This window comes from Danio aesculapii, chromosome 23, assembly GCF_903798145.1.
Source record: "Danio aesculapii chromosome 23, fDanAes4.1, whole genome shotgun sequence".
Classification (NCBI taxonomy): Eukaryota; Metazoa; Chordata; class Actinopteri; order Cypriniformes; family Danionidae; genus Danio; species Danio aesculapii.
The window spans coordinates 12,528,733-12,544,012 of record NC_079457.1 but is presented as its reverse complement, the minus strand read 5'-3'; the positions used below and the strand labels follow the sequence as shown (position 1 = coordinate 12,544,012).

The window sequence follows — 15,280 nt, the reverse complement described above, 5'->3', positions numbered from 1 at the left end:
AACTCCACCAGATTATTATTCTACAAGTCTTGATGTACCACTGTACCCACTTTTCATATCATATTACTGTTGCATATTTTAATAATAGCGTGCTAAAATCATGGAAAATAGTGTTTTTTTACCGAAGAGTCATATTAGAAAATTCATAAAAAAATAAAATCAAATTGTTTTCTGCCAACTACACCAGATTATTATTCTACATAAGTATTAAATTGTACTTTATTACTTACTTTGCACTACATGAACCTCCAATTATAAAGTAAAAAGGGGGGAGGTGATAACAAATCAACCAGGCAGGTTTCTTAAAGAAACAGGACCCTTAATGACCGGGTGAAAATTAAATTATGTGTAGGTTAAAATTGTACAATTTTATTTAAAAAAATTTATTCTACATTGTTATATGAATTCAATAATTAAATTTATTCAATAAATGGTTTGGTAAAATTAAAACACTGAAGTATTTTAAATTAATACAATAAGTCCTTTTACACGGACTGTAAATGCGTGGGCCATGTCCTTATAAATACATAACATCTCTTCAACATAATTTTGAAATTTGTAGTTTATTACAATATTTGCAATATGATAATTAGATAAACTTTATGAACTTTAAACTATTTTTAATGACTTATTGGCTTCATTTTATTAAAACAAATCTAATTTGGCTATTATTTAGTGAACTAAAATTTTTATTTAATTACAAAAAACAGAGAAGTGATATGACAAGTGAGCACAGTGTAGAATAATAACAATTTGATTTAATTTTTTTATGAATTTTCTAATATGACTCTTCGGTTGGACTTGTAGAATAATAATCTGGTGGAGTTGGCAGAAAACAATTTGATTTTATTTTTTTATGAATTTTCTGATATGACTCTTCGGTAAAAAACACTGTATTTTCCATGATTTTAGCACTCTATTATTAAAATATGCAACAGTAATATGATATGAAAAGTGGGTACAGTGGTACATCAGGACTTGTAGAATAATAATCTGGTGGAGTTGGCAGAAAACAATTTGATTTTATTTTTTTATGAATTTTCTAATATGACTCTTCGGTAAAAAACACTGTATTTTCCATGATTTTAGCACGCTATTATTAAAATATGCAACAGTAATATGATATGAAAAGTGGGTACAGTGGTACATCAGGACTTGTAGAATAATAATCTGGTGGAGTTGGCAGAAAACAATTTGATTTTATTTTTTTATGAATTTTCTAATATGACTCTTCGGTAAAAAACACTATTTTCCATGATTTTAGCACGCTATTATTCAAATATGCAACAGTAATATGATATGAAAAGTGGGTACAGTGGTACATCAGGACTTGTAGAATAATAATCTGGTGGAGTTGGCAGAAAACAATTTGATTTTATTTTTTTATGAATTTTCTAATATGACTCTTCAGTAAAAAACACTGTATTTTCCATGATTTTAGCACTCTATTATTAAAATATGCAACAGTAATATGATATGAAAAGTGGGTACAGTGGTACATCAGGACATGTAGAATAATAATCTGGTGGAGTTGGCAGAAAACAATTTGATTTTATTTTTTTATGAATTTTCTAATATGACTCTTCAGTAAAAAACACTGTATTTTCCATGATTTTAGCACTCTATTATTAAAATATGTAACAGTAATATGATATGAAAAGTGGGTACAGTGGTACATCAGGACTTGTAGAATAATAATCTGGTGTAGTTGGCAGAAAACAATTTGATTTTATTTTTTTATGAATTTTCTAATATGACCGTACAGTAAAAAAACACTGTATTTTCCATGATTTTAGCACTCTATTATTAAAATATGCAACAGTAATATGATATGAAAAGTGGGTACAGTGGTACATCAGGACTTGTAGAATAATAATCTGGTGTAGTTGGCAGAAAACAATTTGATTTTATTTTTTTATGAATTTTCTAATATGACTCTTCGGTAAAAAACACTGTATTTTCCATGATTTTAGCACTCTATTATTAAAATATGCAACAGTAATATGATATGAAAAGTGGGTACAGTGGTACATCGGGACATGTAGAATAATAATCTGGTGGAGTTGGCAGAAAACAATTTGATTTTATTTTTTTATGAATTTTCTAATATGACTCTTCAGTAAAAAAACACTGTATTTTCCATGATTTTAGCACTCTATTATTAAAATATGCAACAGTAATATGATATGAAAAGTGGGTACAGTGGTACATCAGGACTTGTAGAATAATAATCTGGTGTAGTTGGCAGAAAACAATTTGATTTTATTTTTTTATGAATTTTCTAATATGACCGTACAGTAAAAAAACACTGTATTTTCCATGATTTTAGCACTCTATTATTAAAATATGCAACAGTAATATGATATGAAAAGTGGGTACAGTGGTACATCAGGACTTGTAGAATAATAATCTGGTGGAGTTGGCAGAAAACAATTTGATTTTATTTTTTTATGAATTTTCTAATATGACTCTTCAGTAAAAAACACTGTATTTTCCATGATTTTAGCACTCTATTATTAAAATATGCAACAGTAATATGATATGAAAAGTGGGTACAGTGGTACATCAGGACATGTAGAATAATAATCTGGTGGAGTTGGCAGAAAACAATTTGATTTTATTTTTTTATGAATTTTCTAATATGACCGTACAGTAAAAAAACACTGTATTTTCCATGATTTTAGCACGCTATTATTAATATGCAACAGTAATATGATATGAAAAGTGGGTACAGTGGTACATCAGGACTTGTAGAATAATAATCTGGTGGAGTTGGCAGAAAACAATTTGATTTTATTTTTTTATGAATTTTCTAATATGACTCTTCGGTAAAAAACACTGTATTTTCCATGATTTTAGCACGTTATTATTAAAATATGCAACAGTAATATGATATGAAAAGTGGGTACAGTGGTACATCAAGACTTGTAGAATAATAATCTGGTGGAGTTGGCAGAAAACAATTTGATTTTATTTTTTTATGAATTTTCTAATATGACTCTTCAGTAAAAAAACACTATTTTCCATGATTTTAGCACTCTATTATTAAAATATGCAACAGTAATATGATATGAAAAGTGGGTACAGTGGTACATCAGGACATGTAGAATAATAATCTGGTGGAGTTGGCAGAAAACAAATTGATTTTATTTTTTTATGATTTTTCTAATATGACTCTTCAGTAAAAAGTCAGTATTTCACATGATTTTGGTATGTTATTATTTAAATGTGATTGAAGTAGGGAAAATGAACATTCGTACAAAAAAAAAACTTTTTTTCATTAATTTAGCAACATTCCACATGAAAAAGGGGAAAATATTAACAAAAAACCCAACAAATAAACCAATAAAACTGTCATAATTGCACAGTAAACACCTAAATAGTAAGTTGTGAATATGAAAAGGAATGTGAATAGTCATGACAACCGGGTAATGACTTTAATACTATTAATTTTGTTTTAAACTCGCAAATAAAACACAATTGCAGCAAAACAAAGGAATAATAGCATAGCCTACATGCAAATTCATGATTATTATATACCCAAATATGAACAAAAGTGACGATTTTTGATTATCCCTCATTTAAATTCATTTACGCGAATAAAAGTGAAACAAGAATATAAAACTGCAGCGCATTAAACACACGCGTCTTTAATCTACCGCAAAACACAGAGTAGACGCGCACTACAATTTAAAGCACAGATAGCGCGACCGTGTCTCTCCGAACCGCAGATGGCGTGACCGCAGTGATGAACGTAGTCAAGACAAAGTAATTTGTTACACGACACAATTTAATCCAGATCTCGAAGAGTCTTTCCAGACTCCGCTGCATTTCTGCAGCTGTAAAGCCACTTGATAATCCGAGCATTGCGCTCGATCACTGACGACCCTTGACGGACAGTCTCCTGCAATTCCTCCTCTTGCAAACCGTCGCTGCAGCTCGAAAGTCCGTCATCTGACGTCGACACGCTGATGCTCCTGATATTGGAGCTGAGATCGTCCGAGCGCGCGGAGAAATTCTCTTTGCCTAGCGACTCGATGATGTCACCGTCGAGCCCGCAATATTTGAAGAACACGTCAAAGTCCGCGAAGTTTTTCGAGTAGCGCGAGCTGATGTCCGAGCTAGAGCGCGACACTCCTGTGCGACTCTTGCGCTCCTGCTCTTTTGTTTCAGTGACTCTCCTGTGAGGAGTCGCTCTCTGAACCTCGTTTGTCCCGCTTGCGGTTAGAGTTACCTGTGAGGACTCTTTTCCACATTCCTTACTTGTGGCGCTAAGCGCGCGAAGCTCAGATTCTCCACATTTGTCTCTAACGGTAAGTAACGGCTTTCTGACGAGTCTCCTTCTCAGTACAGGTGCTCCTCTCAAGAGTTCACACTTCTGTCTGTATAACAGAATCGAGTCCCGTTTCTTCGAGCTGCTCCGTCTCACCACGTTGCTATCTTCTTCAGGTAACTCTTTATAATCAACATTAAAGGTGTATTTTAAGGAACCGTCTTCCTTTGAAGACCCTTGACTGCTCCCAGAGGCAGACCCGGTGCTGATAACCGGTTCCTGAGAGGAACCGACCTCTTGTTGGCATTTTACATACTGTGGTTTAGTGGCTGCCAGCCTCTCCACCGCACTGACGCGTCCTTTATTCGCATCGTTTTCTCTCTCCATCTGTTTCCTCAAAAATTCCGGTCCCTTCACAAGTATGCGTGAGGGGTCCACCTCGAACGATCCCTGCGTTTTCTTCAACATTATTCCGGTATAAACAGGTGAGTACTGTGTGCTAAATCCACAACGGCTGTGTTGCTCAACGTGTTTAGGGGTCCGGTAGATGAGCAAGCATGCACAGCACTGACGCACACTTTTACCTGTTCATACTCACCTACTCCACCCACTAGCAGGTCAAGACAATGCGAGCTCTGACATGAGAGTTGTCTGGGAAAAGATGAGGAAGACTTTCAGGAAACATCGACTATAGCATTTTCAAAATAGGATGGAGTTATGTAATAAGCACAAAGAATTAAGTGAGTGGAGGCTGGTGAAAAGGGTTTTACTTTTTTATTCCAGGAAAACCCTGGAATGACATTCAAGTCCATTTAAAATATATTTCATTTGTTTATACTAGATTTTTTTTTAATGCAATTCATGTTTGATTTACTTTTTTAGGGATGATAAATTTAAAAGAAATGTAAGGATCTATTTTGTAGATGTAAGGATTTATTTTACACAAATTGTTTGGGTATGGATTTATGTTTAAAATAGGCTACTTTTGGTTTAATTGACTATGAAGTTAAAACTTTAGTAAACTTTAAAATGTAAAATCATAAAATATATTTAGCCATTTCCCCATTTCTCACACGCTTTTAGAGTTTTGTTAATAAATTAAATGTTGTACACATCTTTACAAACATTGCAGCCACATTTATAAACAAAAATGCAAGTAAAATAAATGTATTTTGTTTAAAAAATTTTATTTTGGTGTTTTGTTTAAAATAAATATAGTAATTATAAATTTAAAGCAATATAACTAAATAAATTGTAATGGATTTAAACCTTTTAACTACCCCACCAAGAAAAAAAATGGATTGCATTTTTCAACTCCTAATGTCGCTAGTTAACACACTCAATGCAATTTTTTCAACACATCCCATAATTTCTAAAATATTAACCTTTACCAAATGATTGATATGTCGGTTTATGGTAAAATTCATTCATTCATTTTCTTTTTGGCTTAATTCCTTTATTCTGGGGTCACCACAGCGGAAGAAACCGCCAATTTATCCAGCATATGTTTTGTGCAGCAGATGCCCTTCCAGCTGCAACCCATCACTGGGAAATTCATTGTAAAAGTACCAAAATTAATTAATATACTATGAAAAATCAAAAAGATATTAAGTATAAGACCAAATTAGTTAAAATATATAATCAAAATAAAAATGTTTTAATCTTTATCATCTTTATTTTTTTAAGTATGCCATAAAATATTTCAGATTCTCATGTAAGTTGTTTTCTTGTTCTTGTTTTTTACAATAAAACAAAAATCAAGTGTAGTAGTACAACAAGATTATGTTTCTTTGATTTTTTTGCAAACCAACAACGCTGTGTAATGTAAACCATTATTTAAAACAGACATTTTTAAATTGACTTTAACATTCATTATTTAAAACAGTCAAAATATGGTCAACCATTTGGTAGAGCAGGCAGTTAAATGGTTAATACTGGTAATTCTGAGATTATTCATTCATTCATTTTCTTTTCGGCTTAGTTCCTTTAATAATCTGGGGTCGCCACAGCGGAATGAACTGCCAACTTATCCAGCATATGTTTTATGCAGCGGATGCTCTTCCATCTGCAACCCATCATTGGGAAACACCCATACACACTCAATCACATACACTACAGCCAATTTATCTTAGCCATTTCACCTACAGCACATGTCTTTGGGCTTGTGGGGGAAACCGGAGCACCCGGAGGAAACCTATACGCGAACACAGGGATAACATGCAAACTCCACACAGAAATGCCAACTGATTCAGCTGAGGCTTGAACCAGCGACCTTCTTGCTGTGAGGCGATTGTGCTACCCACTGCTCCACCATGTCACCTGAAAGCAATATAACTAAATTCTAATGGGTTTAATACTGATAATTCAGAGATTATATTCTTGTAAGTGTCATATGATGCAATAAAAAATGATATATTCTGTCGTTTTTGGTGGGGAGCTGATTCATGTGTAAAAAAAACTCATATGATAAGTTTAAAAATATGAAAAATTATAAATCAAAGATGCTTCATGTTCAAACAGACCCATAATCTATAATCATATTCATATTTTGAGTGTATTATGAAGTTTAAGCTTATACTAATAATTTGTGGCAACAGATTTATCTTTTAAAAACTCTTTAAATCTTGACTTGATTCTTGTTTTTCTCAACATCTGTTTATGCGTCGTGTGTCCCGATTCAATAATATTTCACCCTTTGTACAGGCTCATGTTGTCAAACAAAGTCCAAAAAATTGGAAAACTCTTTTGACAGATCTGACCTGCTGAACTTTTGTTTGCCGAGTCCTTGTTTATAAGCGGTCAAAGTATGGTCATGTGGCAGCAGTTTATATATGAAAGAAACGCAGATGTACAGCACATAAAATTTAATTGGCTTACACACATCTATTCTAATTAAAAGCATACAGATTTAGATTTATGACAGAAAGACTTTTGGGAGGGGGTCAAAATGAATGCAGGATCTCTGTGAAAACGTTAGATGGCAGCAGACTAGAGGAAGTGTGACTGAAAGCGTACATGTGTGTACATGATGAGTGCTGACTTTAAACCCTAATAAAACTAATTAGAAAATGAAGCCGTAAAATGACCTTAACTTTTCTAAAGCCATCAGTATTGTCATGCCATGTAATTTTAATGGCAGACAATAAAACAACCAATAAATGTGACTAGTAAGGAGCCAAACACTTCACCCTAGCAGCCACATAATAACACATCAAAAACCACAGTAACACCAGCATATCAACACTTTGGAACGATTTTGCTGACAGGATTCCTGTGGAGTGTTCGTGCATTGTTCAAAGTGTAACCCAGAATTCATTTCTTCACTTAACCAAGAATTTGTGCAGATGTAATTTATGTGCATGAAGAGGCCTGCTGTACAGTGAGCTGGAAAGTATCCAATAGCAGTACATTAAAAACCAATATACGGCTTTCTCCAGCCTCCCAAAATTGTGGATCCAAATGCTACAGGGAGGAAATCATTATCATGTCAGTTTGCTCTGAAGCACGTGAACATCTTTCACCATTCTGCATCACTTACAACCCTTAATAACTATAATTGTACACAGATAGTTCACTTATAATGACACTGATTAGTGAGCTCAGTCTAATGCCACATTGAGAAGTTCTCCAAAACACCCCCTCTAGCCGTCCTTCATCGCATATTATAACATTTGAAACCGCAGCATGACAAATTACAACCAAAACCACTACCTTCCACTGACCTTGTTTACACATCGCACAAAGTAAAAGGTCGTGACGTGCCCGTTCCACACCTTAAAATGATCTCTCAAGGTTTTTCTGGACGAACGTATGAATGGTTCCAGACACGATTTCTGATAGGAAACAGCACTGACCTCCAGGTTAATCATTTGGGTCTGGAGTGAGGAATGATTTTGTCAGTCTCTGAATGCACAGCCTTCGTACACTGGCATGGGTATTTAGGTTGCCGATGTGAAGGATAAAATAATCATCTTTTTTTAAAAGATCTTGTTAGGCTGCGCTGACAATTTGTACAAACACAGAAAGTTCACTCAAATTTGACAGGTATTTCCTGAGGACAGCATATTGCGTCCGTATGGCCGAGGATGTGAATGTGAAGACATAATTAATGAAAGTTTCAAAGATTTGCTTATTACCGAGAAGTAAACCCTGAGAAGATTTATGCATGAAGCAGCTGGAGACCAGCTGAATTTCAATTTGGGAATAACAGCTGTATAGATCAATATCTAGCTTGTGTGTTGAAGGGTTAGTTCACCCAAAAAATTAATATTGTGCTGTTAATTACTTACCCTCAAACCCCAGAGACATTTCTTCGTCTTCAGAATTCAAATGAAGATATTAATTAAGATATAGTTGCTGAAACCCACTGCTCACACTGTGGGATTTTAGCTACGATTTGAGACAAATTTGGGAAATCCTAAAAGATTTCTGACACTTTCCTTCAATGTGACAACAGCTGCAACGTGTAAAACCAACAACCAATAGGAGTGCCAAATATGATGATGCAATCCTTGTGACACTGTTAACGATATTTGTAAATGACACAGTACTGAACTGTAATATAAATTGTATTTTACTGTAGTACAGTTATGCAGTATGTTACTGTATTTTGAAGTTTCATTGTGAAAACTACTGTGTAATTTTATAATGAAGATATATATATACATAATAGACCCTTTTCACATTTCCAAAACTCCACGATTGTGTTATCTGTACTTCCAGAAAAAGGGAAAAAATTGTGTGAGACTGATGACGCCAGTTAGAGTAGAATATGAAGTCAAATGTACTCTCAGCCCCATAGAAGCTGCATTAAAGACACCTCGCATAAGTGGTAATTCGTTTTTTGTAATTTGACGCAAAGATGATATACATTCATAAATGCAAATAAATGTTCATACATTTAAAAAATGTTAAATATTAAAATCTATCAAGGTTTTAAGAATATGGTGAACTGTAAATCCATCATAACAGTCTTTTTGCAGAAAATTGCATGGTGCATACTGTAAATACATATACACTGCAAAAAATACCTGCTAACTAACAGTTTCTGTATTTTGTTTTCTGTTTATTTGAGATTTGCATTATGATTTTGATGATTTTGATGTTGAAAATTTTAAGACATTTTAGTAGTTTGAAATAATATAAGTGTATAAGAAATAATAGATAAATAAATAATTCTGTAAAATAACAGAAAATGTACTTGCAGTTTATTACAAGGTTTTTGTAGCGTAATATACAACACCAACCCAGACAATACGTCACTTTTTTTTTGACATTTCAAGGTTAAAAGTTGTTGGAAGAAAGATCAAAATCCCATAATGCATTTAAAAGCATAAATAAACAGGACCAAAATAAAAACAGAAATCACAAAATATGGAAAACTGCTAATTTACGGGTATTTTTTACGGTGCATACAGCAAGATAAATGGCACTGTAAATGTAAATACAGTATTTTGCTGTAATTTATATACAGTGACTTACTGGGGAATTGCTGGCAGTAAGTTACTGTAGATTCTACAGGAAATTGTTAACAGTGTACTTCAAACCACTATGGTGAAATGTCAAAACAATTTTTTTCTTCCTGGTTTTATTATTGAGGCACGCTGTGTGCAAAATTGCCACTACAGATTGTTTATGTTTGCTGTGAGAACAAGAGACAGTGAAAGCATCACGCTTGGATGACGTCAAACTCCAGGTTTACTTCCATGTTACGTCCATCTTTATTGTCATTCACTTTTACATTATGACAGCTGAAATCTTACAGTCTGACATGGGAGTCATGTTCATGCAGCCTGACATGCTACAATCGTTCAGGATTATTAAAAATCGCACAGTGTGAGTTGAGCTTAGATGAAATCTGAGAGCTCGCTGATCCTCCAGACAGTACAAAAATATACTTTTCTGTACTTTATTCAACAGTTTCACTCCTCAGTTTCAGTACATTGTGCATTATACTGTACAGTATATTGCCAGCATACAACTTCCTACTTTAAAGCGAAGCATCTGAGGTAATTGTCAGTAGCTTGAACACCCTGGGAAATCCAAAAATATACTTTTTTTGTACTTTATTCAATAGTTTCAGTCCTCAGTTTCAGTATATTGCACACTAAACTGTAAAGTATATTGCCTACATACAACTTCCTCTATTTAAAGCAAAGAATCTGAATTGATCATCAGAATAGGTCAACACATAAACCCCACCCATACTGACAATGGGGGGATATAAACTAATAAATAAAGTCATTATTTTTGTTTTGTGTGCACCTAAAAGGATTCATGTAGCTTGATAATAATTGATAAACGTAGCTGAAGGCATATGGTCTGTTTTGAGGATTTTTTGGTATACTTTAATGGACTTTAAACCTTGCAATCTATGGAGGATTTGTTTAGAATATCTTAATTTGTGTTCAGAAGATGAACAATGGTCTTTAAATGACATGAGAATGAGTAATTAATAATATCATTTACATTTTTAGGTGAATTAACACTTTAATGCTAAATATCAAGGTGGGGTGATGGGGGAGAACAGTTGTGCTTCGTAATCCTGTCAGTCAAATCTAAAATAAATCGACAATGTCAATGGATATCAGTTTTGTTGTTGCACAGAGAAGCTGTGTTGGATCTCTCAGTAAGTTGGATTCATAGATCACCTCCCTTAAAGTTTGGCTCCACTTGAGTCACTGACCCCGAAGTATTGTTTTCATTATATCTCTCACCGGTCATTCTCTTTGACAGTGTTTGCATCAAAGCCAAATGTGGAAAGCTGATAAAAATGTAAGTATAGCTCTATGGTGAAATGATACTGATATTTTTGTTCGTGACTCACCAGATTGTTGGCATTTTTACCATGCATAGGAATCTCTGTGTTCACATTCACAAACGTTTGGAGGCGGTAAGAAGTTTATTGTATTTGAGAGAGTTTATATCCATCAAGGCTGCATTCATTTAATCGATAGATACTTTAGTAATATTGTTGTTAATTATATATATATATAATTAATTATATATATATATATATAAGTATTCTGTTTTAATTTGATTTATTCCTGCAATTTCAAATCTGAACACAGCAGATACAATATAGAAACAATGCTGATTTACTGCTCATGTAAACATTTCAAAACAGCTGTGCTGCTTAATATTTTTTGGAAACGGTGATACTTTTTTTATTTTTTGCAGGATTACAAAGTTCAAATGAACAACAGTTATTTGAAATCAAAATCATCTGTAATATAAAAGTCTTTACTGTCACTTTTGATCAATTTAAAGGAATAGTTCACCCAAAAAAGAGCATTTGCGCACTATTTACTGACCCTATAAAGTTCTTCCAAATACCTGTATCAGTTCCTTTTTTTCTGATGAATTCAGAACATTTTTTGAAGATTATTGGTAACCAGAGAGAAATATGGAAATTAAAGGATACCCTCAAGTGTCTGGTTATACCTACATTCATTCATTCATTTTCCTTCAGCTTAGTCTCTATTTTAGAGGTTGCTAGAAGTGAAATAAACCACCAACTTCTCCGGCATATGTTTTATGCAGCGGATGCGCTTTCACACACAACCCAGTACTGGGAAACACTCATACACTCTCACATTCATACACATTCATACACTATGGCCAAATTAGTTTATTCAATTCACCTATAGCACATGTCTTTGAACTTGTGGGGGAAACCGGAGCACCCGGAGGGCATGCAAACTCCACACAGAAATGCCAACTGACCCAGCCGGGGCTCGAACCAGCGACCTTCTTGCTGTGAGGCGATTGTGCTACCCACTGCACCATTGTGACACCCCCGTAATGTTCATAATGCAACTTTAAAATACAGCAACACACTGCATAACTGTCCTACAGTTAAATACAGTTCATATTACAGTTCAGTACTGTGTCATTTACAAAAATAGTTAGTGCAGAATTTAACGCACTGTTGAACACAAATATTAATTTATTTGAACAGTTTTGGACAAAAACATCACAAATTCCAAAGTCCCTCCATCAGCCCTTAACAATCGTGGCTTTCCAATCATCCTCATACACCTAACTGGCTCTATCACTGTCTCTCTACTCCACCAATAGCTGGTGTGTGGTGAACGCACTGGTGCTGTTGTCCTATGGCTGCCGTCGCATCATCCAAGTGGATGCTGTACACTGGTGGTGGTGTGGAGAGACCCCCCATGATTGTGAAGTGCTTTGGGTGTTTGGCCATACACAATAAATGTGCTATATAAATACACGCATTACAGAACATTCTTGTATATCACATATATTTAACAAGATGTGATTGCTCAAAATGTTCAACAATTTTTAAAATCAGCTTTTATTTATTTTTGTTTTTATTAATTCACATACCCTTAACCAAAACAGAACTAAGCAGCTCTAATTGAATTATTATAGAACTACACAGAACCATAACATGGTAATTCAGCTATTGGGCTGTTTAGTTTTACCTTGTGTAAAAACATATGTTAATATGCTAAATTTAATTTGTTTATTTAAATTCAGCCCATATAAATAATTTGCAACCACTTACTTTAAAAAAATTGTAAATCCAATTAATTATTTTTTTTTCAGTGTAGAAATAATTTCTTATTTTACAATTTTTTTTTTATTCAGGGCATTCAGACTTATTGCAAAAAGGCAGATTTGACTAGCAGGACTGGGAAAGTTATAAAAAACATGATTCAAAAAGTAATTAGTAATGGATTTCATTACATTACTGATGTTTTAATTTGAAATACTATGCATAAAGCTATGTAACACATTAATGAGGTTCCAAAATTCAACAATTCCTTACATTTACATAGCGCTTTTTTGGAAAAAACTGCTTTATAGATGTTGGGGGTGGGGTGGGGGATGGGGTCCCATAGACTTCCATTCATACGCATGATGCGAAATCACATCACATGATTGTGTGAGACCAATCGAAGATCAAAACATGACAGAAATTTAAAATATGGACCAATCGCAAGCTTTTTAAAATGTCTAGCCATCTTGTTTAATCCTGCGCCTTTTTGCAGCACCTTTCACAGAATTTTGTGTGCTCAAACTCTAGTGTTACCACGGCATAAGTCTGCAGCATCCATCTGGATAATGTGGTGGCAGCCATTTTGCATTAAACTGCACACCACACACCAGGTAGAGAGGAGTGATGGTGCCAGTTATTACATGGGGATGGTTAGGAGAGGGGGGTTAGGGATTTCAGACATATGCAAGCTGAGTTTCATGCAATGCTTTTAATGTGCACACCTAATCCCGCCACTAACCCTACCCTTGACTATGATGTCATTAGCTTCATTGAGTGCATTGTGCCTGAGATAGCACGTCTCAGACTGCAGTTAGATACTAATGGGTTAGGAGGCCATAATAAACAGAGGCCTAGTGGCGACACCGGGGTTACACTCCAACTCTTTTCAAAGAACAACTGGTATATGTTTAGTAAATATATGTATATATTTATTAGATAGTATATATTTAAAATATTACTTGTAAAAAATTATTTAAAATTTATTTTTAGTATTGTTCTGTGGCCATTCAGACTTGTTGCAAAAAGGCAGATCTGACTAGCAGGACTGGGAATATATTCCACTGATTACAAAACACATGCTTTAAAAAGTAACTTGTAATGGATTTCGTTATATTACTGAGGTTTTACTTTTAAAAACTTAAGTTATTTAACACATTAATAGGGTTCCAAGCTTCAAAACAAACCCAAGAACACCAAACATATAAAAGTAGCCAAATAACTAACAAAGGTCTCCAATTATTCCTTACATTTATAGTGCTTTTCTGGGTACTCAAAGTGCTTTACAGATGTTGGGGGCAATCTCCTCAACCCCCAGAAAACAGTCATGTTGCACCTTTTGCCCCATAGACTTTCATTCATATGCATGCGAATGTGGCAGACTGGACACGCAAGCTCGTGTGACAAGTTTTGCAGTTCGCTACATAGCAAAGTTTAAGCTTAGTGAACTTTGACCTGCGAAATCGCATCACAACGTCATTAGCTCCATTAAGTGCATTCTGTCTGAGATTGCATGTCTCAGACTGCATGTCTCAGCTTACATATGCAAGTCTACAGTTACTTTTGGGTTAAGAGTCCATGAACAGAGGCCATTGAGGACAACCACACCAACTCTTTTCACATAACATCTGGTGATTTTTAATGACAACAGAGAGTCAGGACCTCAGTTTAACATCTCATTCAAATGAGGGTGCTCACTGAAGAGTATAGAGCCCTAATCACTGTACTGGGGCATTAGGACCCACATAGACCACAGGGTGGCCTCGCTTACACCTTTTCTAACAGCAACCTATTCCCATGTGGAAAGAGATTTGTTTAATGGTAAATGCAACTCATTACAATTTAACAAACATAGTTCGCTAATGATATGTTAGGGAAACACACCCCAGATTTATCCAGTTTGGTTTCGTTAAAAACAAGAAATGACTCATTTAATATTGACTCAAAAGAATAACGTGTTCACAATGAATTGGATCAATTAAATAAATTACACAGATCAAATAAATTACTGCACCTACATTTCAAATGAATAGTCTCCACGTTAATCAGCAAATTATATTAAAAATGGAGAATCAGTTGCTATTGCTTAAAATCCCCATTTGTATGTATTGAAGGATGAAATTACATTGAAATTCTAAGTATTATCATATTATCAAAGTCATATTTTGTGATTCATGTTTTTTAATTTTCCTGTTTATTTATGCTTTTGAGTTGCTTTATGGGATCTTGATGTTTCTTTCAACACCTTTTAACATTGAAAAGTTAGAAAAAGACTTTTATTAACATTTTTAACAGTTTAAAGTGATATATTTAGGTTGGTGTTGAATATTATGGTACAATAACCTTGTAATAAGCTACCAGTACAACTTCTGTTATTTTACAGACTTATTTCTCTATCTATTATTTCTTATAGATTTATATTATTTCAAACCTCTAAAATGTCAATAAAAGTCACTTTGTTAAACTCTAGAGATTTATCTTCA

General features: G+C 34.1%; 1 protein-coding gene across 1 annotated transcript; it reads right to left on the bottom strand.

The window, feature by feature from the left end:
- Window positions 1-3,752: 3,752 nt before the first annotated feature.
- Window positions 3,753-4,886, bottom strand: fam110c (family with sequence similarity 110 member C). The gene has a single exon (XM_056449480.1). It carries the CDS (start codon window positions 4,739-4,741, stop codon window positions 3,791-3,793), a length of 951 nt encoding a protein of 316 aa, XP_056305455.1. The 5' UTR covers window positions 4,742-4,886; the 3' UTR covers window positions 3,753-3,790.
- Between the last annotated feature and the right edge of the window lie 10,394 nt (window positions 4,887-15,280).